We start from the raw sequence: 21,471 nt of genomic DNA on the forward strand, positions 1-21,471 counted from the left end.
GAAGGAGAGTTTTGTCTAGAGGCGGAGGCAGCTGCAGAGAAGGGAGCTGGGGGTGGCGGCGGTGGGCACTGCGTTAAAGTGCGGGCTTTGGCTGCGGAGCGTTGAGAAAAGCACAGATCGGGTCCTCTCCCGACCGCACTCTGCCACGGCTGCTGGCTCCCTGGGCTCCAGGCCCCGCCGCCTGACCCGCCCCGCGCCTGCCGGCCCTGCTTCATGTCCGCAGCCTGGCTGTTTGCCTCTGCCCCCTGGCGGCCTAGCCCGGACCTGGAGCCTCTTAGCTAGTCTCCTGGAGGCCCGTTTCTGTCCCACTTCTCCCAGCTACCTGGAGGGGCAAGGCCCTCTCATTCCTCACAGCCCCACACCAGCGTGTTTTCCACAACCCCGAAACCGCTCCCCTACCCTACATGCCCGCCTCCCCTCAACCCTGAACCTCGGGCTGAATTTGCCTCACCCCAACCTGGTCCTCCCCATCCACAGTTCCTGTATTTGTGCGGGCACTGGCTGGCGGCTGAGCCTCGAATCCCTCCTCCCAGGTCCCCACAACGCAGCACTGTCAACTTAGAAAAAAAAAAAAAGCACAACGTAAGAATTACCAGTTCAGTTTTATTCCTGGAGCTTACTAAGGACTATAGCATGGGAGATGACCTCTCAGAAAGCTCTGAAGGACTGCTCCGAAGAGGCAAGGGAGAAGCCAGGATATATGTGAACTTTTCGCTGGGAAAAACATAGAGGCAATCATACGAAGATGAGCGTGCATGTGCGTGCGTGCACACACACACACACACACACACACACACACACACACTCTTCCTTTCTTAATATAGATCTGAGTTTCTGACCAATATCATTTTTCTTGTCTTAGAAGAACGTTTAACCTTTCTTGCAAGGTAGATCTACTGGTAACAAGTTTCCTCAATTTTTGTTTGGGAAGTCTTTATTTCTCCTTCATTTTTGAAGGGTAATTTTGCAGGATACAAATTTCTAGGTTGGTAAGTTTTTTTCTCTCACTACTTGAAATATTTCAGTCTCTTGTTGCTTGCATGGCTTCTGAGGAGAACCTGGATGTCAGGCTTATCTTTGCTCCTCAATAGGTAAAGTGCCTTTTTCCTCTGACTTCTTTCAGGCTTTAAAAAAAATATTTATTTTTATTTATTTATTTTCCTGGGTCTTAGTTGCGGCACATGGGATCTTTAATCTTCATTGCGGCATGTGGAATCTTTAGTTGAAACATGAAAAAGAGAGTGTTAAATCGCTCAGTCATATCTGACTACAACCCCATGGCCTCCCTGGAATTCTCCAGGCAAGAATATTGGAGTGAGTAGACATTCCCTTCTCCAGGAGTTGAAGCGTGCACACTCTTAGCTGTGGCATGTGGGATCTAGCTCCCCAACCAGGGATCACACCTGGGCTCCCTGCATTGGGAGCATGGAGGGAGACACTGGACCATCACAGAAGTCCCTCTTTCAGGGTTTTTTATCTTTGATATTCTGTAGCTTTAAATTGTAGGATTAGATTTTTATTTTATTTTTTTGTATTTATCCGGTTTGGTGTTCTCTGTGCTTCCTGGATCTATGATTTAGTGTTTGAAATTAATTTGGGGGAAATTCTAAATCATAATTTTTTCAAATATTTTCCTGTTCCTTTCTCTCTTCTTCTGGTATTGTTATGTGTTATACCTCCTGTAGTTGGTTGTTCCACAGTTCTTGGATGGTCTGTTTTGTTTTTCCAATCTTTTTCCTGTTTGCTTTTCAGTTTTGAAGGTTTCTATTGAGATATTTATTCTCAGGCTCAGAGATTCTTTCCTCAGCCAAGTGTAGTCTACTAATAAGCCTATCAAAGATATTCATCATTTCTGTTATGGTGTTTTTTGATCTGTAGCATTTCTTTTTGGTTCTTTCTTAGAATTTTCATCTCTCTGCTAACATTACCCATGTGTTCTTGCATAACTGTCTACTTTATTCATTAAGCCCTTAGCATACCATCAGAGTTGTTTTAAATTCCTGGTCTGATAATTCCAACATCTCTGCCACATCTGAGTCTGGTACTGATGTTATATTTGTGCTCTCTCTTGAAACTGTTTTCTGCCTCTTAGCGTTTCTTGTAATTTTTCCTTGATAGCCAGACGTGATTTACTAGGTAAAATGAACTGCTATCAACCAGCCTTTAGTAATGTGATTGTTAGGTGTAGGATGCAGAGAAGCATTCTATAGCCCTATGATCAGGCTTCTGTCTCTTAGTGAACCTGTGCCTCTAGATTGCTAACTTCACATGTGCCTTTTAGTCTGAAACCCCCACCCTTCGCTTTTACATGGTATAGGATGGCTAGAGCTTGCTAGGGCTGGGTACTTCTCTTTCCTCTGGTCAGTTGATTTCTGATAAAATCTGAGCAGGTTAAACTCTGGTTAGTTTCTCCTGAGGGCAGAACTTAAGAACAGGATGCTGTGGCATATTCAAAATGGTTCCTTTTCCCTGCTGGAAGCACAAGGGGATTTTTCTCCTGTTTTCACTGTGAGGATTAGGACTGCTTCTGGAGGTAACACTCACAAAATTGTGGATTTTTTTTGTAGATCCATAACTGGGTTCCCCTTTGGAGTTTTAACTCGAAGAGTTATCCGCACCTGCGCCTCCAGCAGTTGGTCAATTACAGTTCAGGACTCCCTATCCTGGCAGTGGCTCCCACGGAAGTCGCTGCTCCTGGATCTCTGCTCTGGTAACTTGGAATTCTTTGTATTTGCCTCCCTATCTTTCCAATCTGGGGGACAGCCATTTGGCTTGTGACCTCACTTCTTTTATGGATCCAAGAGATTTTTCAGTTCAGTTCTTTCCTTGTTGTTTGGATGGAATGGGGACTTCCAAGCTTTTCACATGCCAGATTAGAAGAAAGAAGTCCTTCATTTCCTTTTTATTGCATAGTAATATTCTGTTGTATGGATATACACCATTTTATTGATTCATTCATCAGTGGATGGACATTTGAACTGTTTCCAATTTTTCTTTTCAATTATTAAAAAATAGAAGTGTAGTTGATTTACAATGTTGTGTTAGTTTCTACTGTAGAACAAAGTGCTTCAAAATACATATATTCAGAATATGTGTATTCTGTATGTATAGATTCTTTCTGAAATTCTTTTTCACCATAGTTTATTACAAGATATTGAATATAGTTCCCTGTGCTATTGTGACAGGTCCTTGCTGTTTATTTTGTATATAATAGCAGGTATCTGCTAATCCCAAACTCCTCATTATCCTTATCCTCCCTTTCATCTTTGATAACCATAAGTTTGTTTTCTCTGTGAGTCTGTCTCTGTTTCATAAATAAGTTCATCTGTATCATTTTTTCAAGATGTCACATATAAGTGATATCACGTATTTGTCCTTCTCTGACTGACTTCACTCAGTCTGATGATATCTAGGTTCGTCCCTGTTGCTGCAAATGGCATTAAATCATTCATTGTTATGGCTGAGTGATATTCCACTGTATATTTGTACCGTATCTTCTTTTTCCATTCATCTGTTGATGAACACTTGAGTTGCTTTCATGCCTTAGTCATTGTAAATAATGCTGCTATGAACATTGGGGTACATGTATCTTTTCAAGACAGAGTATTCCTCTTTTTTTAATATGTGCTCAGGAATGGGATTGCTGGGTCATATGGCAACTCTATTTGTAGGTTTTTTTTTTTTTAAAAAAAAACCACCATACCATTTTCCATAGTGGCTGTACCAACTTACATTCCTACCAACAGTGGAGGAGGGTTCCCTTTTCTCCACATCCTCTCCAGCATTTATTATTTGTAGACTTTTTGATGATGACCATTCTGACTGATATGAGGTGATACCTCATTCTAGTTTAGGCTTGCATTTCTCTAATAATTAGTCCATCCTAAAGGAAATCAGTTCTGAATATTCATTGGAAGGACTGATGCTGAAGCTGAAACTCCAATACTTTGGCCACCTCATGCAAAGGACTGACTCATTTGAAAAGACCCCAATGCTGGGAAAGATTGAAGGCGGGAGGAGAAGGGGACAACAGAGGATGAGATGGTTGGATGGCATCACCGACTCAACGGACATGAGTTTGAGTAAACTCCAGGAGTTGGTGATGGACAGGGAGGCCTGGTGTGCTGCAGTCCATGGGGTTGCAAAGAGTCGAACATGACTGAGCGAGTGAACTGAACTGAATAATTAGTGATGCTGAGCATCTTTTCATGTGCCTATTGGCCACCCAGATGTCTTCTTTGGAAAAATATCTATTTAGAGCTTCTGTCCATTTTTTTGTTTGCATGTTTGTTTTGAGTTGTATAAATTGTTTGTATACTTTGGAAATTAAGTCCTTGTCAGTTGCATAATTTTAAAATATTTTATCCTATTCCATAGGTTATCTTTTCATTTTTTAATGGTTTTCTTGGCTGTGCAAAAGTTTATAAGCTTGATTTGGTCCTATTTGTTTATTTTTGCTTTTTCTTTTTCCTTGGGAGATTGATCTAAGAAAAACATTGATATGATTTATGTCAGAGAATGTTTTGCCCATTTTCTTCTAGGAGTTTTATGGTGTCATGTCTGTATTGAAGTCTTCAAGCCATTTTGAGTTTGTTTTTGTGTACGGTGTGAAGCAGTGGTCTAATTTCATTGAGTTACATGCAACTGTCCAGCTTTCCCAACACAACTTGCTGAAGAGAATGTTTTTTCCCCATCATATATTCTTGCCTTCTTTGTTGAAAATTAGTTGACCATGGGTGTGTGGTGTTTCCAAGTTTTGGTATTATGACTAATATGGCTATGAAGGCCCATGTTAAAGTTTGGACACATGGTTTCATTTTTCTTAGGTGCAAGTCTAGGAGTAAAGTTACTGCCTCATAAGTTAACACATGTGTTTAAATTTTTGAGGAACTGCTGAACTATTTTCCAAAGTAGCTGCATGATATTACATCACCCTAGCCATATATACTTCACTTTCACTTTTCACTTTCATGCATTGGAGAAGGAAATGGCAACCCACTCCAGTACTCTTGCCTGGAGAATCCCAGGGACAGAGGAGCCTAGTGGGCTGCCGTCTATGGGGTCGCACAGAGTCGGACACGACTGAACCAACTTAGCAGCAGTAGCAGCAGCAGCCATAGATGAGAGTTCTGATTTCTCCACATTCTTATCAATTCTTGTTATCATCTGATTTTTTTGGTTGTAGACATTGTTCTAGGTATGAAGTGGCATCTCAATATGTTTCTTTTTATTTTTTAGATATTTGTGACGGATGCATATAATGGGCTGCTTTTAGATTGATCTGTGTAGCAGCCCTGTACTTGTTATCTATTTACCTTTGGCTGTGCAGGGTCTTCATCGCTGTGCGTGGGCTGCTGTCTAGTTGTGGCGTGCAGGCTTTTCATTGTGGTGGCGTCTCTTAGTGCAGAGCAGGGGCTCTAGGGCCCACGGGCTCCAGTAGCTGCAGCTTGCATGCTTAGCAGCTGCAGCTCGCATGCTCTACAGTGCAGGCTGAGCAGTTGTGGAGCATCAGCTTAGTTGCCCCTCAGCACGTGGAATCTTCCCAGACTGGAAATTGAGCTTGTGTCCCCTGCATTGGCAGGTGAATTCTTTATCACTGGACCCCCAGGAAAGTCCTCAATATGTTTCTTTGTTTGGTTGGTTTGTTCTGTTTTTTATATTTAGGTGCTGTAATTGAATGTACCTAACCCAGTTTTATTGAGGAATCATTGATACACAGCACTGCGTACGCTGAAGGTATACAGCATAATGTTTTGACTTACATACATCATGAAATGATTACCATAAAAAGTTTAGTGAACATCCATCATCTCATATAGATACAACATGAAAGAAATAGATTAAAAATATTTTTCTTGTGATGAGACTGCTTAGGATTTATTCTCTCAGCTCAATATGGTTTTGATTTACATTTCCCTAATGGCTTATGATGTTGAGCATATTTCCATGTGTTTGTAGATAATTTACATACCTGTTTTGGAGAAATGCCTATTCAAATATTTTGCCTATCTTTAATTTGTATTGTTTGTCTCCTTCTTGTTGAGTTTTAAGAGTGCTTTATGTATTCCATATGCAAATCCTTAATCTGATATATGACTTGCAAACATTTTCTTCCACTGTGTGAGTTGTTTTTGACTTTCCTTTAAAATTTTTTTTCTTTTTGTTTATTGTTTTCTATTTTCTTGATGGTGTCATTTGAGGCACAAAAGCTTTAGTTTTGATAATGTCCAGTTTATCATTGTCATCGCTGCTGCTTGTGGTTTCGTTGCCGTATCTAAGAGGTCCCTGCAAATCCACAAAGGTTCACACCCATGTTTTCTTCTAAGAATTTAGTAATTTTAGCACTCACATTGAGGTCTTGATCCATTTTGAGTTAATTTTTGTATATGGTATGAGGTAAGTGTCCAGCTTCATTCTTTTCTTGTGGATATTCACTTGTTCCAGCACAATTGGTTGAAAAGATTTTTCTTTCCCCTTTTATTTATCTTGGCACTCTTGCTAAAAATCAAGTGACCAAAACCATGAGTGCTTATCTCGATTCTCAGCTCTAGTGTATCCGTCCGTATGTCTGTCTGTATGCCAGTACCACACTGTCTTGATTACTGTCTCTTTGTATGCTTTGAACGTTGTTTTGAAATTGGAAATTGTGAGCCCCCATGTTTGTTCCTTTTCAAGACTGTTTCGGCTCTCCTGCTTCCCTTGAGTTTCTTTACAAATTGTAGGATCAGCTTCTCAGTTTCAGAAAAGAAGTCTGCCAGAAGGATGACGTTGAATACATGATAAATAAATAAACAAATATATTAATAGAAACACTTTGGAGAGTATTTTCGTAAGAATAGTAAGTCTGCTAATCCATGAACATGGGCTGCTTTTCCATTTATTTAAGTCTTAAAATTTCTCTTAACAATGGTTTGTAATTTTCAGTGTATACTTTTTACACTTTTTGATTAAATTTATTACTATTTTGATGCTTTTGTAAATGTAATTTTTTCTTAATTTTTTCTGTATTGTCCATTACAAGTGTATAAGAATGCTATTGATTTAAAAAATATTGATCTGGTATTCTGCAACCTTCTGAACTCATTCAGTCTATCCTTTTTTCAGATCCCATTTAAAATTATGAGGGGACATGAGCACATCGTGAGTTCCTGTAACTTCTGTGTGGATGACACTAAGGCCCTCAGTGGCTCCTATGATGGCACCGTGAAGCTGTGGGTAGGTGGCCCTGTGTTAGGTGGAGCCAAAACATCCCGTAAGCTTATGCCACCTCTTATGAGATTTCCCCAGTACTGAGTTCCCAGACATTCAAGGATCCCAAAGATCTGGAGAAGCCTTCCTGAACAAAGTGCAAGAAGCAGCAGCAAAATGAAGGCTCACTCTAGTGTTAAGTCACTGAGAGAGATGAAGTTAGTGTGGCTGCTGTCAGCCTGTTGACTTAGAAACAGTGGGAGCAGGGATGGAGACCATTGGACCGGAGCCCACCAGCTTTTGCTGGAGGCTGTGCCTGAGGGTCTCTGAGCTGTGACATCTCTCCGGGATGCCTTCTCACTTGGAATATTCAGTTCCATCCACAGAGATGGTAAGTCCAGGCCTGGGCTATCACAGGAGGACAAAAATGTGGCCAAACCTGGGACCTGCCCGTGAAGGGTGATTGGGAGAGGCAGGACAGAGAGTAGGTCAGTGCTGTAAGAAGCAGGGGCAGGGCCACAGGAACAGGGGTGTGATGGTCAGACGAGGCTGTACAGAGGTGGCCACTGTGAACTCTTTCAGAGCCTTCAGGGCAGAGCCAGCAGACCCTGGCGGGCCCGCTTAGGTGCACTGCTGGTCAGTCAGGAGAAGATGAGGAGGTATCAGGGCTGGGAGATGGCAATGACCATCGGGGGCCATTCCGCAGACGACTGTCTGGTGAGGCTGGCCCCCTGGGGAGGACAGTCAGTTTGGAGTTTTGCTATCTCCTCTGGCTTCAGGAGCAGGAGGGGGACAGGATGGAGTGAGTTAAGGCTGATTCCTGGGTTCCAGTTTGGGCAACAAGGTAGAGGATAGCTCCTCACCTTCCAGATCCCCTTAAAGGAACATCTTCTGGGTCTTGGTGGGTAACAAGCCAGGAAGACTAGCCAGGAGGGTTTGGGAGCTATCCAGATAGTCCAAGCCCCACATTAGGGACCTACCAGATATTTGACCCTGGGTGGTTACATGACCTCCTGGGCCTCCCAGAATTTCCCCAGACCCCTCAGGATCAGCTGAGAGCTGGGGCCTGCCTGGCCCATTCCAGGGTCCCTACAGACATCCACTTCCTTCTCTTCTGTGGCCCTTATCCACCACCCCCTCCACCCAGCCCCATGATCTTCTTGCTGGGAAAGCCACTGGTTCCTCTGGGAACCCCAAGCCCTTTCTTGGTCCCCTAGGATGACTGAGAAGGCCTGGAAGCAAGGGGGCTTCTGCTGGTTGTCATCACCTATGGGGAGGGAGGCTGGTGACTTTCTAAGTGTGCATTTTGCTTTATCATCTTCAGATAGTTCTCATGTTCTTCTCACCTTTTGAGTCAGTGGAAAGACTCACAGGGGTTTCTGTCTATTTTGGCCAAAGAGTTTCTCTCTCTCTAAGGGAAAGTCTGCCTGTTTTTTCTGGTTGTCCCAGTATTAGGGACCATCCATCGAGACATCTCTGACTCCCCACAGCAGCCTCACTGCCCTTGCTTCCTGCCTACTCCATGCTCCTTCCAGGATGCAGTCACCTCAACCTGTCCAAACCCCCTCCATCCCTGACTTGCTCACAGCCCTACCACTTTGTGCCACCTTCTCCAGTTGCTGCCTCTCCACCCCCTGCCCTCCTTCATACCTTCACGCCTAGTTGCAAAATCACCCAGTTCTCTGGTCTCCCTGCCCTGGCTGCCCCTCCAGCAGGTCCTCTTTGCTCCTCCTGGCTCACTTTTCTCCATCTTTGTCTCTGCTCCTGTCTCCTCCTGTGGCTCTCCCTGCCCCAGTTACAGTTCTTGGGTGAGCCCTCCCTCAGGGGGGTGACAACTCATTACCATGCAGCCTCCCTGGATGGGAGCCCCACATTAGGGACCTACCAGATATTTGACCCTGGCTGGTTACATGCCCCCTGAATTTCCCCAGGCCTTTGCCTGGGAGGTATCTTTGGAAAAAGTCTCCTTGCCTCTTTCTTCTCTCCCCCACTCTCATCAATTTTTCCTCTCAAACCTACCACAAACCCAAACATCTAGCTTAGCCTTTTATTTATTTATTTATTTGGCTGCACCAGGTTTTAGTTACAGCATGTGGGATCTAGTTCCCTGACCAGTGATCAAACCTGGGCCCCATGCATTGGGGGTCCGGAGTCTTAACCATTGATCCACCAGGGAAGTCCCCTGGCTTAAGCTTTAAAAAAGCTCCCTTTCTCCTAGCTGAAGATCATTGTGAATGATTTAGAAAGTCCATCAATGTATGAAGTGGGGGAAAAATTATCCTTGTCTTATACCCAATCATCCTCTAGTACAGTACATCTCTTTTCAGTCGTTATAGAAAAAACCACTTTGCTAGTCTTTCTCATATTATGAAGGTAAGATGGCTTTATCACCAAAAGACACAAAAACACAAAGAAAAAAATCATTCCATGAACTGTGAGTAAACTGACGTGAAAAGGTTGTAGTTTCTTTTTCCTGTTTGAACATGTGTACACATATTTATGAAATTGAGACCACACAGTAAAACTCTTTATATAACGACAGTAAACATGGGCTACAAATACGGTCTCACCTCCTTTATTAGAACCACTTTCTCAGGATTCATTCAAAGTCCAACCAACCAACTTAAATTATCTGAATCCACAGAAAGAGTTCCTAGTCCCAAACGTCAAGTGAAGGGGTAAATGTCTCTATTTGTTTTCCCATACCCCTAGCCAATGGCCCAGTTATTTCAAGAAACATTCAGTACAAAACATAGACATTTCCACTGTCTTTGGAATTCACTGGCAACATCTGGCTCTATTGCCGTGTAGCTCTCCTGCCAAGCAATTCATGGCAGTGCTCATTTTCCGAGAGGGTTAGCAGTCTGCGGTTGCTATTTTCCCTCTTGGCCATATGGTGGCACTATCGAGCACTGAACCTGTGCAGCCCCATAGACCTCATTCTGTTCTAGTGCTGCTGTTAGCTGGCTCAGGGCTAAGGCCACAGACTGCAATGGGCCTCATCCTCAGGACCCACCGTGATCATTTTTTTAGTTTCCAGACACATTTTTTTTTTTTTTTGGCAACCCCATGGACTATACAGTCTATGGAATTCTCCAGGCCAGAATACTGGAGTGGGTAGCCTTTCCCTTCTCCAGGGATCTTCCCAACCCAGGGATCGAACCCAAGTATCCCTCATTGCAGGCGGGTTCTTTACCAGTTGAGCCACATGGGAAGCCCCCAGACACATATTTTTTTCTGGAGTAACACACCATCCAGGGAGGCTGGATCACCGGCCATCAGAGCCAATCATTTCTTCCCAAGTCATGAGGCTCATGAGCTGAGCCTCCATCCTGGATGTGTCCTACCCCCATGAGTTCCTCTTTGGGATCTCTTCCTGCCAGGGGGCTTCGATTAAGGACCCGGCTGTTTAGAGTCTCATGGAGCAGGGGTTGAGGGACTGGATCTGTGCAGAAAAGAGTTTGCGCAGGTGGCCTGCTGTCCCTGCAAAGACCCGCTGGCAAGGCTGGCCTTGGCTGGCATCTGGGAACTTCACTGGTAAACAGTGTCCTACAATCATGAATCTTTCCCTAAGTGATCCAGGGGGGTTGCTGTGTCTAGACTGTGCAACCCATGTGGGTGATGCCTGTGTGACCAGACCCTGGTAAAAATCTGGGTCCCAAGGCTCAGGTGCACCTCCCTAGAAGACAGCATCTGACGTGTTGTTACGACTGGTTGCTGAAGGAACTAAGCACATCCCATGCTACCCACGGGGACTCTTTTTTCAAGATTTATTTATTTTTATTTGAAGGATAATTGCTTTACAATATTGCATTGGCCATTCATCAACACGAATCAGCCATAGGTATACATATGTCTCCTCCCTCTTGAGCCTCCTTCCCACCTCCCACCCCTCCCCACCCCTCTAGGTTGTTACAGAGCCCCTGTTGAGTTCCCTGAGTCACACAGCTAATTCCCATTGGCTATCTATTTTACATATCGTAGTGTGTATGTTTCCAAGCTACTAGGGAGAGACTCTTGGAAGCAGTGCCTGGTTTTCTCTGGACCTCGCCCCAGGTGCCCTTCCCTTTGCTGATTTTGCTTTGTGTCCTTTGGCTGATGTAAATCTTAGCTGTGAGCACGCCTGTATTCTGAGTCCTATGAATCCTGGAGAATCATCAATCGTCAGGGTGGTCCTGGGGACCCCTGTGTCAGGGGGTCTGCCTCCTAGCAGTCTTGTGGTCTTAATGTGAATTGGTCTCTGCATATCAGGGAGAATTGTCCCAGGCCTGGTCTGGTCAGGCCAAAAGCTCTCCCAACCAGGCACCATAATTTCACATAACAATGCAGGGTCTTTGTAGAAATTCATTGTCTTGCTAATAGCGTTTGTTTCAAGGGGACGTTCCACCTCGGCTTATCCTGAAAAGTTGTGGACACAATTTTTTTTTCAAAGATTTTTTTGATGTGGACCATTTTTAAAGTCTTTATTGAGTTTGTTACACTGTTGTTTTTGTTTTGGTTTTTTGGCCACGATGCCTGTGAGATCGTAGCTCCCTGACCAGGGATTGAACCTGCACCCCACGAACTGGAAGGTGAAATCTTCACCACTGGCCCATCAGGGAAGTCTCCGCATTTATTGAAAGCATTTTTATTTCTGTCACTCAAGCACCTTTCGCGTTGGTGCCCTCATTGTTCCCATCATATTGCCAGCTATTACCCTACCTTGTCCTCGTCATATTCTCTAGTTATCTCCCTTCAGTGTGGTAACAGTTGCCTGGGTCCCACTATTGGGTGTCTTAGAGTTTGTTTTAACCGCCCCCTTTAGGTGGATACAGACTGCTGCCGGTGAGTTTGCTGTCTGTTCCCTAAAACACACGACGAACCTTTTTCACTAAACTTTCCATTTGGAGTATAGTCAATTAACAATGTTGTGATAGTTTCAGGTGGACAGCAAAGGGACTCAGCCATACATATAATATACATGTATCCATTCTGCCCCACACTCCCCTCCCATCCAGGCTGCCACGTCACACTGAGCAGGGTTCCCGGTGCTATACAATAGGACCTTGTTAGTTATCCATCTTAGACGTAGCAGTGTGCACATATTGATCCCAAACTCCTTAACTATCTCTTCCCCCTGGCAACCGTAAGTTTGTTGATGAACCTTTTTTGTGCACAAGTCTTTGACCACAATTTAGATTATTTCCTTACGGAAGACTGTCCCCGCAGCACCCCCACTGCCCCACCCCAAAATAGAATTGCTGGGTCAAACGGTGGGAATTTTTAGAAAGTTCTTGAAAGATCTTGCTAGATTCTGTGAAGTCTCTTTGGCCAGGAGAGAACGAGAATATTACCTGTTCGCAGCTTTGCCTTCAGAGTGGCCCGTTTCCATGGGCCACTGTGGGATGGAGGGGGAGTCTCCTGGGGATGGTGACGGTGGCCTTCTTGCTCTGGGAGTGGTGGGGAAGTCTTTTCACCCTTCTGAGCTGGGGGGAGAGTCATAGGACCGTGGGTACTCAGACAAGCTTAGGGTTGATGCTGAACTCGGCTCACTGCTTCGGCTGACACTTTAGTGACCTCTGACCCTCTCCCGCTCTCTCCTGCTGGTCCAGGATGCTATGGATGGATCCATTGTTCGGGACTTTGAGCCGATGCCCGAAGGTCCTGTTTTAGAATGCAGCATCACGGCTGACAGCAGAAGGTGACTTGCCCTCATTTGACTGGTCAGGAAGGTGAGAGGGAAGGGCAGGCCCACACACAGCATGCCAGGGGCCCTTCACTGTCTTTTCAGCAAACACCTGACCTTACACTCGCATATATTGGTCTCATGGTTTCCATCTTTTGCTGTGAGAACCAAGTAGATGTGGTGACTCTGAAAATTTAAAGTGCCAAAAAGACGAAATGTACTGTGACTGAAGCCAGTCTGAATGTTCTTCATGGAGTTTCTTTCCCGCAGTCATGCCTGTGGGCCGGGGCAGCTGCAAGTTTCACTAGCGATTCAGGGCAGGCCCTCATGTCACAGGAGGAAACCGGGGCCCAGGAAGAAAGTCTGAGCTGTCACCTGGGGAGAGTCAGTTTGGGAAGCCACCCTGGGGTGCATTTGCATTCACGCTTCACACAGATGTGAGATAAGCCTTTAAAAGGGGATTTGTTTTAAAATGGATTAGCTTTTACCCTGAGCAGCAGCTACAAAATTGATCTACTAGTGAAAACGCATGGGGGAATGTAAGCTTCATGTACATGCTCATTCTCTCAGGCGTGTCTGACTCTTTGAGACCCCATGGACTGTAGCCTGCCAGGCTCCTCTTTTTCCAGGCAAGGATATTGGAGTGGGTTGTCATTTCCTACTCCAGGGTAAGCTTCCTGGGAATTTCTCTCACGTAGAGGACACGTTGTCTCTGAAACATGCCATTTAAGAAGACAAGGGTAGGGGAGCTGCTCAGGGGCCGAGTTGGGCCGGGAGCACGGAGCCTACAGCTCTGGCCCGCTGGGCTGTGGCGGCGGTTCCCCCGGCTGCAGGCCGGCCACCCGGGCGCGGGGACAGCGGGCCATGGCGCGGGTGCTGATCGTGGGCGCCGGGCTGACGGGAAGCTTGTGCGCGGCGCTGCTGAGGAGGGAGGCGTCCAGTCCTCTGCGCCTCACTGTGTGGGACAAGGCCGAGGATTCAGATATTTTCCTGGGGACTAATTCAAGGAGGAAGAATGACTACAGCCAGCAGTCCTCATAATCCACAGAGCACAGTGGACTTGGGTGCCCAGTACATCACCTGCACTCCTCATTATGCCAAAATACACCAAAGTTTTTATGATGAATTGTTAGCTGGTGGCATTTTGAAGCCTCTGACCTCTCCTATTGATGGAATGGCGATAAAAGAAGGAGATTGTAACTTTGTAGCACCTCATGGAGTTTCTTCAATTAGTAAACATTACTTGAATCAATCAGGTGCTGATATCTGCTTCAGACAATGTGTGACTCAGATCAATTTGAGAAACAACAAGTGGGAAGTCTCCAGGGAAACAGGCTTCTCTGAGCAGTTTGATATCGTTGTCCTCACGATGCCCGCTCCTCAGATTCTGCAGCTTCAAGGTGACATCGCCAACTCTCTAAGCAGCCAATACGCCAGTTCCTGTCTCTACAGAGTTCCCTGCAATCTGGATTCTCAAGCTTTTCTATAGCTCTGCTGTGCGTCTGCCTGTGCCAGGTTTAACTGATTATTCCCCGACCTTCATCACGTTTTGAGTGAATCTGACACATCAAAGTCATTGATTTCTGGATGATACTTCATGTTGCCTTGAATTCCATGAGTTGAAACAAAACAGAATCTGGTGATGGTGGCAAGACTTCAAGGATGTGACATGCCTATACCTTCTGACTTTGTTGCGTGACTGAAGGTGACATTGGGTTTGATTGAGAAATGGCCTTTTGTCACCATTAGAAAGAAACCCGGCAATAAGTATGGTTTCTAGATCTTAGATGTAGAACTGTAATAGAGCTTGTTCTCTGAGTAAGAATGGAGCTGGATATTTCATCTTGAAAGCAGTTTGAGGATCAATTCTACCATGCAGTAACAGTATATAGCTTCTTTTCCAGTACAGTGTCAGATAGGAATATAAAAAGGATTGAAATATTTATTAGATGGCTATAGGCAAGCTAGAAAATGAACGTCAAAGATCTCTTTCATGCGTCTATATCTAGTGTGCTGCCAAAGTCACTTTAAAGTAGGATAATTTATTATCATGGATTCTGTAAAAATTGAATTGATTTTGAGACCATGTTGAATAACATACTGTAACATTTAACTAAAACATGGTTATTGGTCAATGTATTCAGTTGTGTTATAAATTGCATATTCCAGTTTTTAAAGCTACATAGCTTTGTATGTGATGAGAGACCCTTCAGTGTTGCCTTTAAAAAATATTTCTCAATATTTATATTAAATGACATACAAAATATCACACCATGACATAGACTGAGTCCTAAGATGTTCAAGGGCCTGCTAATCAATAATTTTATTTAGATCATCTATAATCTTATTGTTTGAGTGGCTGAACTGTGTTGGGCTGAGAGAGATAACTTAATTCTACTATTACTGTATTGTTGGTTTCCCGGGGTTTGGGGAGGTGAATTTTGCTTTATGAATTTTGATACTATATTATTTGACTCATAATATGTCTCCATTAAAATTATACCCTTTAACTTAAAAAAAAAAAAAAAAAGAAGACAAGGGTACACTTATATTACTGGGTTGGCCAAAAAATTCATTAGGGCTTTTCCATAACATCTTATGGGAAAATCTGTATGAACTCTTTAGCCAGCCTAATAGTGTAAATGTACAAGAAAACATTCAGGATGAAATGAGCTATGACAGTCTTTTCCTGTTTAAAAAAAAAAAAAAGATGTGAAATCAGTGGAAGAAGTGATTGATCCTTGTGAGTTGTAGCTATCCTTCTAAAAGAAGTCAATTACAGAACAGAAGAAATGATACCTTTAATGCCCTAGATAGAAAAGGACATATTTGGGTGGCCAATTAAAGGATTAAGGAAGAGAACGGTGTCACGGTGCCTTCTGTGTTAGGATCTCTCTGTTTTCACTGAGAACCCCTAGTTCTCCAGGGGCCTCATGAAATATCTTTAGAAAGATTCAAGTATTTTTTTTTGCAATCTTGGTCCTAAACTGTAGAAACTTTCTGTTAAATATTTGATCTTTCTTAGAAACCACGGGCGTAATAGTCTGGATTGTTAAGACTCTGGTCATTTTCTTTCCAGAATCATTGCAGCATCTTATGACAAAACAGTGAGGGCTTGGGACCTTGAAACAGGCAAGCTGCTGGTATGTATGCTCTGCCCTGGTGGAGATGTCGCAGCACCAGGGTCTTCTGTTTTTTTTTTTTTTAATTTTTTAATTGGAGTATAATTGCTTTACAATGTTGTGTTAGTTTCTGCTGTACAATGATGTGAATCAGCTCTGTGTAAACATATATCCTCTGCTCTTGAGCCTTCCTCCCTCTGCCCCTGCCCATCACATCACACTCCTTTAGGTCATCACAGAGCACCGAGCTGAGATTTCTGTGCTATACAGCAGTTTCCTGACAGCTTTTGTTTTACAGATGGTAGTGTGTGTGTATATATATATATGTTGATTCTGCTCTCTCAGTTCATCTCACCCTCTCCTTCCCTGCCTACAACACAGGTTCTTTGCTGGGCCTTAGGTGGCCTTGAGCTGGTCATGGATTGGGAAGAGTAGCCAATCTTCCAGGAAAGGAAAATTTTCTTAGGGACCCAACGTGATGGATGGTGGGCTTCAGGGAAGGGAAGCTATCTGAAGCAGGCAGAGGAGGGCTCTGCTTCAGGGATTGGGAGGATGGGTATAAGGGAAGAAGTAGAGGTGGGGCAGAGGGTAGGGAGGGTGGCATTACAGACTGAGAGAACTGTGTGGGAAAAGAGACCCTCCCTTGTGGGATGTTGGCTTTTGATGGGGGCCGGAAGTAGAGCTGAGGCCATGGGATGAAGGCCATGTGGCCAAAGGACAAGGCCACTGGTTCCTAGTCTGTTCTCCATCTAAGAAGGGGCCACCATCCATCCATCCATCCATCCATCCAGTGGGTGCAGGATCCCCCTGTCTCCTGCCTGGTGTCTGGGGTGCTCCGCAGGGTGTCCTGCCCCATCCCTGCTGCCCTCCCCCCACTCCAGGCAGCTTCTTGTCATCTCTCTTCTCCCTTTTTCCCTTTCTCCTCTGTTCTCTCCTTAAAAAAAAACAAACAAAAAACAAAAAACTTTCTTTTTAGTGCAAAGATCAATTTATTTTCGTTGTGAAACATTTTTATTTTTATTTATTTATTTATTTTTTAAACAAGATGTTGCATCAATTATATTTTCTCTTAAAATATAATGAATCATCAGAATAATCCATAAAGATATGAAACAAGACACTAATGTTAACTATAGTTTTAAAGCTGACACTCAGTAACAGCAATTAGTGACAATTATTATTTAATTTTTAAACAATGCTCAAAATTAAATAGTTTCTATATAGAGTTTTGAACATGAAGTAATTAAAGAATCAAGTATGTAATCATATTTACTACATATACTTAAATATTTGAAACATTTATTTACTATTTATACACTGCAGTTTATATAATCAAGTTCACACACAACAAAAAATACTTACCAATATTCAATTTTAACAAATTGGCCAAATATACAATATATTTAAAGTTGGAAAATCTGAGTACTCCAGAGCATGGGTACTTCTACATGTAATAACAATACAAATAGGTGCACTCAAAGAGTTCAGATTTCAAGTTCTATAAATTAATAGTAGACATTTTATTTTTATTTTATTTTTTAATTTTTTTTAATTTTAAAATCTTTAATTCTTACATGCATTCCCAAACATGAACCCCCCCTCCCACCTCCCTCCCCATAACATCTCTGTGTTGTGAAACATTTTTAGAAAGAGAAACCAAGTGTAAAAAAAATAGTGTTACAGTTAACATCTTGATGTCTCTTTTCCTGTACACATGTTACATATGAACACGGGCAAGCATGACAACATGACGTGTTCTGCTGACAACAGTGTCATTAAATACGATCATTGATTACTCCTGACTTTTAGCATTTTCCCAAATGCTCATTTCATTTAACAGAAACATCCTGCTCTTGTTTCTAGCCTCTTTCTCCTTCTTTTCTTTTTAAAAAACTCTCCTTGGGATTTTTTTTTTTTTTAAATGTTTGTTTATTTATTTGGCTGCCCCAGGTCTTAGTTGCAGCATGTGGAATCTTTAGTTGTGGCATGCAGCCTCTAGTTCCCTGACCAGGGATCAAACCCAGGCTGCCTGCATTGAGAGTGAGAAGTCTTAGCCACTGGACCACCTGAGAAGTCCCTTCCCTTCTCTTCGGTAAACTTGTATAGTGCTTTTATTATTTTCGTTGCACAGGATGTCCATGCCACTTGCCATCTATAGGGCTGAGTTAGTGATCCACTGCTGCTTGACAAACTATTCCAGAACTTATTTTCAAACAACAAGCATTTATTGCCACACAGGGTTTCTTTTTTCTAAAACAATTAACACATTTTGGCTGCACGGGGTCTTCCTTGCTGCACGTGAGCTTTCTCTCGTTGCAGCGAGCGGGGCTGCTCTTGGTTGTGGTGTGCGGGCTTCTCATCGTGGTGGCTTCTCTTGTTGCAGAACACAGGCTCCAGAGCACAGGCTCAGTAGTTGTGGTGCTTGGGCTTAGTTGCCGCTCAGCATGGGGGTCTTCCCAATCCAGGGACTGAACCTGTGTTCCCTGCACTAGCAGGTAGATTTTCAACCCCTGGAGCACCATGAAGTCCTTGCAGAATTTTGTGACAGAACTTTTGGAGCAGGTTAGCCAGTGGTTCTGACTTAGGTTTCCGGTGAGGTCATGGTTAGGATGCCATCTGGGGCTACAGTCTTCTGAAGGCTCACTGAGGCTGAGGGTCTCCTTCCAAGATGGCTGTTTGCAGGAGCCCTCGGTTCCTCTGCACCCAAGTCTCTCCACAGGGTTGCTTGAGTGTCCTCAGGACATGGCGGTTTACTCCCTCAGAGCAAGCGATACAAGAGATGGCAGGAGGAAACCCTGGTTTCCTTCTTTTTTAAGAAAATTTTTGTGGTTATAGCTGGTTTACAGGGTTTCAGGTATATGGCAAAGTGATTCAGACATGTATTTGTGTGCACGTGTGTGTATATATGTGTACATTATAAATGTGCATATTTATGAATATAAACACGTATATTCTTTTTCAGATTCTTTTCCATTATAGGATATTATCCCACCCCCACTTTCCCCTTTGGTAAAGATAAGCTTGTTTTCTATGTCTGTGAGTCTATTTCTGTTTTGTAAATGAGTTCTTTTGTATCATTTTGTTAAGATTCCACAATAAGTGATATCATATGATATTTGTCTTGCTCTGACTTATTTCACTTAGTATGGTATTAATAATCTCTAGGTCCTCCATGTTGCTGCAAATGGCAATAATTCATTCTTTTTTATGGCTGAGCAGTGTTCCATTTTACATACGTACCATATCTCTTTTTTAATCTCTTCATCTATCAGTGAGACTTTAGTTGCGTTCATGTCACGGCTATTGCGGATAGTTCTGCTGTGATCATGGGGGTGCATGGATCTTTTTGTCGTCTGTCTGTTTGGTGTGTTGGGTCTTAGCTGCCGCATGCAGAGTCTTTGTTGTATCATGCAGGATCTTTCGTTGTGGTGCACAGGCTCCAGAACGTGTGGGCTTGGTACCTGTGATGTGCAGGCTTAGTTGCTCTGTGGCACGTGGGGTCTTAGTTCCTTGACCAGGGATCAAACCCACATCCCTTGCATTGGAAGGTGGATTCTTAACCACTGGACCACCAGGGGAGTCCCACATACATCTTTTTAAATTAGAATTTTCATCTTTTGCAGATGAAATCCCACCCAGGAGTGGGATTGCTGGATTATAGGGTAGCTCTAGTTTTAGTTTTTTAAGGAACCTTCATACTGTTCTCTGTAGTGGCTGCACCAAATTATATTCCCACCCACAATGTAGGAGGGGTCCCTTTTCTCCATACCCTCTCTTGCATTTATTATTTGTAGACTTTTTGATGATAACCATTCTGACTGGTGTGAGATGATAGCTTATTGTAGTTTTGATTTGCATTTCTCAGTTGGACACGACTGAGCGACCTCACTTTCACTTTTCACTTTCATGCATTGGAGAAGGAAATGGCAACCCACTCCAGTGTTCTTGCCTGGAGAATCCCAGGGACAGGGGAGCCTGGTGGGCTGTAGCAGCAGCAGCAGCAGCAGCAGTGATTAGAGATGTTGAACATTTTGCATGTGCCTGTTGATCATCTGTATGTTTTCTTTGGAGAAAGCCCTGGTTTCTCATATGACAGTCCCTTGGACTGCAAGAAGATCCAACCAGTCCATCCTAAAGGAGATCAGTCCTGGGTGTTCATTGGAAGGACTGATGCTGAAGCTGAAACTCCCAATACTTTGGCCACATGATGCTAAGAGTTGACTCATTGGAAAAGACCCTGATACTGGGAGGGATTGGGGGCAGGAGGAGAAGGGGATGACAGAGGATGAGATGACTGGATGGCATCACCCACTCAATGGACGTGAGTTTGGATGGACTCCGGGAGTTGGTGATGGACAGGGAGGCCTGGTGTGCTGCGATTCATGGGATCGCAAAGAGTGTGCCACTTAACTGAACTGAGTCAGAGACTATCACTTTTGCTATATTGTATCCAAAGAAGCAACTCACTGAGTTGAGTTCACACCCTCCCTCGGGGTGGGTAATTAGACTCCACCTTGGGCTTCCCTGGTGGCTCAGATGGTAAAGAATCTGCCTACATTCCCGGAGTCCCAGGTTTGATTGCTGGAATGGGAAAATTCCTCTGGATAAGGTAATGGCCACCCACTCTACTATTCTTGCCTGGAGAATTCCATGGACAGAGTAGCCGGCTGGGCTGCAGTCCATGGAGTCGCAAAGAGTCAGACATGACTGAGTAACATTCACTTCTGTGGAGAGAGGACTGTCAACAAATTGGGGAGCATATTTTAAAAGCTTCACAACAGCAATACCATAATTTATAACATACAGAGAGATTTTCCTTTCCTTTCCTTTCCATAATTTATAACATACAGAGAGAATGAGTAGCTCTCTGTCCTGAGGGGCTGGGACTGTAGAGCCTTGTCCTCCAGGCAGACTTGTTTACCAAACTGAACAAGAGTCAAGTTGGCCATTACTAGAACCTGGCTGCCAGTTCTGCTAGGTGCCCCCTATCCTTGTTCGTCTCTCCTGGACACACATTAATTACATGTATTAATTAAAAATTAATTCATGAAAACTAAATAAACATTCAGTTCCTTGTTTGCCCTAGTCTATTACAAGAACTCAGTGGCCACACGTGGCCAGTGGCTGGCATATTGAACAGTGCATAGATAGCATATTTCAGAAAGTCCTGCTGGAACGCTGGGCTAGAGAGAAACCTTTTGATTGTTGCCCTATTTCAGTGGAAGCTCAGTCATGAAACCTTCATAGTCTCCGCTAAGTTCTCTCCTGATGGTAAATACGTGGTCCTGGGCTTGGATGTGGATAATGGAATCTTTATAATAGATGCGAAAGACTCCACCACTGTGTCCTGCATCAAAGGTGAGTTTGCGTGGGCTCCCTGCTCTGTTCTATTATGATAACAGCAACTTGTCACTTGAATGACAGTGACTTTATTGTTTTATTTGGTAAATCAACAATGCTGTGAACGATGTCATCAAAGATGGGACATTGATGGAT

General features: G+C 43.7%; 1 protein-coding gene and 1 pseudogene across 1 annotated transcript in view; both read left to right on the forward strand.

Moving 5' to 3' along the window:
* Positions 1–21,471, forward strand: part of WDR88 (WD repeat domain 88) — a 52,414-nt gene that overhangs the window by 3,607 nt on the left and 27,336 nt on the right. The window contains exons 2-5 of the mRNA XM_005692488.2: positions 7,105–7,215; positions 12,780–12,868; positions 15,933–15,996; positions 21,195–21,333. Of these exons, the coding sequence (XP_005692545.2) occupies positions 7,105–7,215; positions 12,780–12,868; positions 15,933–15,996; positions 21,195–21,333 (403 nt within the window). The remainder of the gene's footprint in view (positions 1–7,104; positions 7,216–12,779; positions 12,869–15,932; positions 15,997–21,194; positions 21,334–21,471) is intronic.
* On the forward strand, positions 13,606–14,698 carry LOC102187426 (annotated as a pseudogene).

This window comes from Capra hircus, chromosome 18, assembly GCF_001704415.2.
Source record: "Capra hircus breed San Clemente chromosome 18, ASM170441v1, whole genome shotgun sequence".
Classification (NCBI taxonomy): Eukaryota; Metazoa; Chordata; class Mammalia; order Artiodactyla; family Bovidae; genus Capra; species Capra hircus.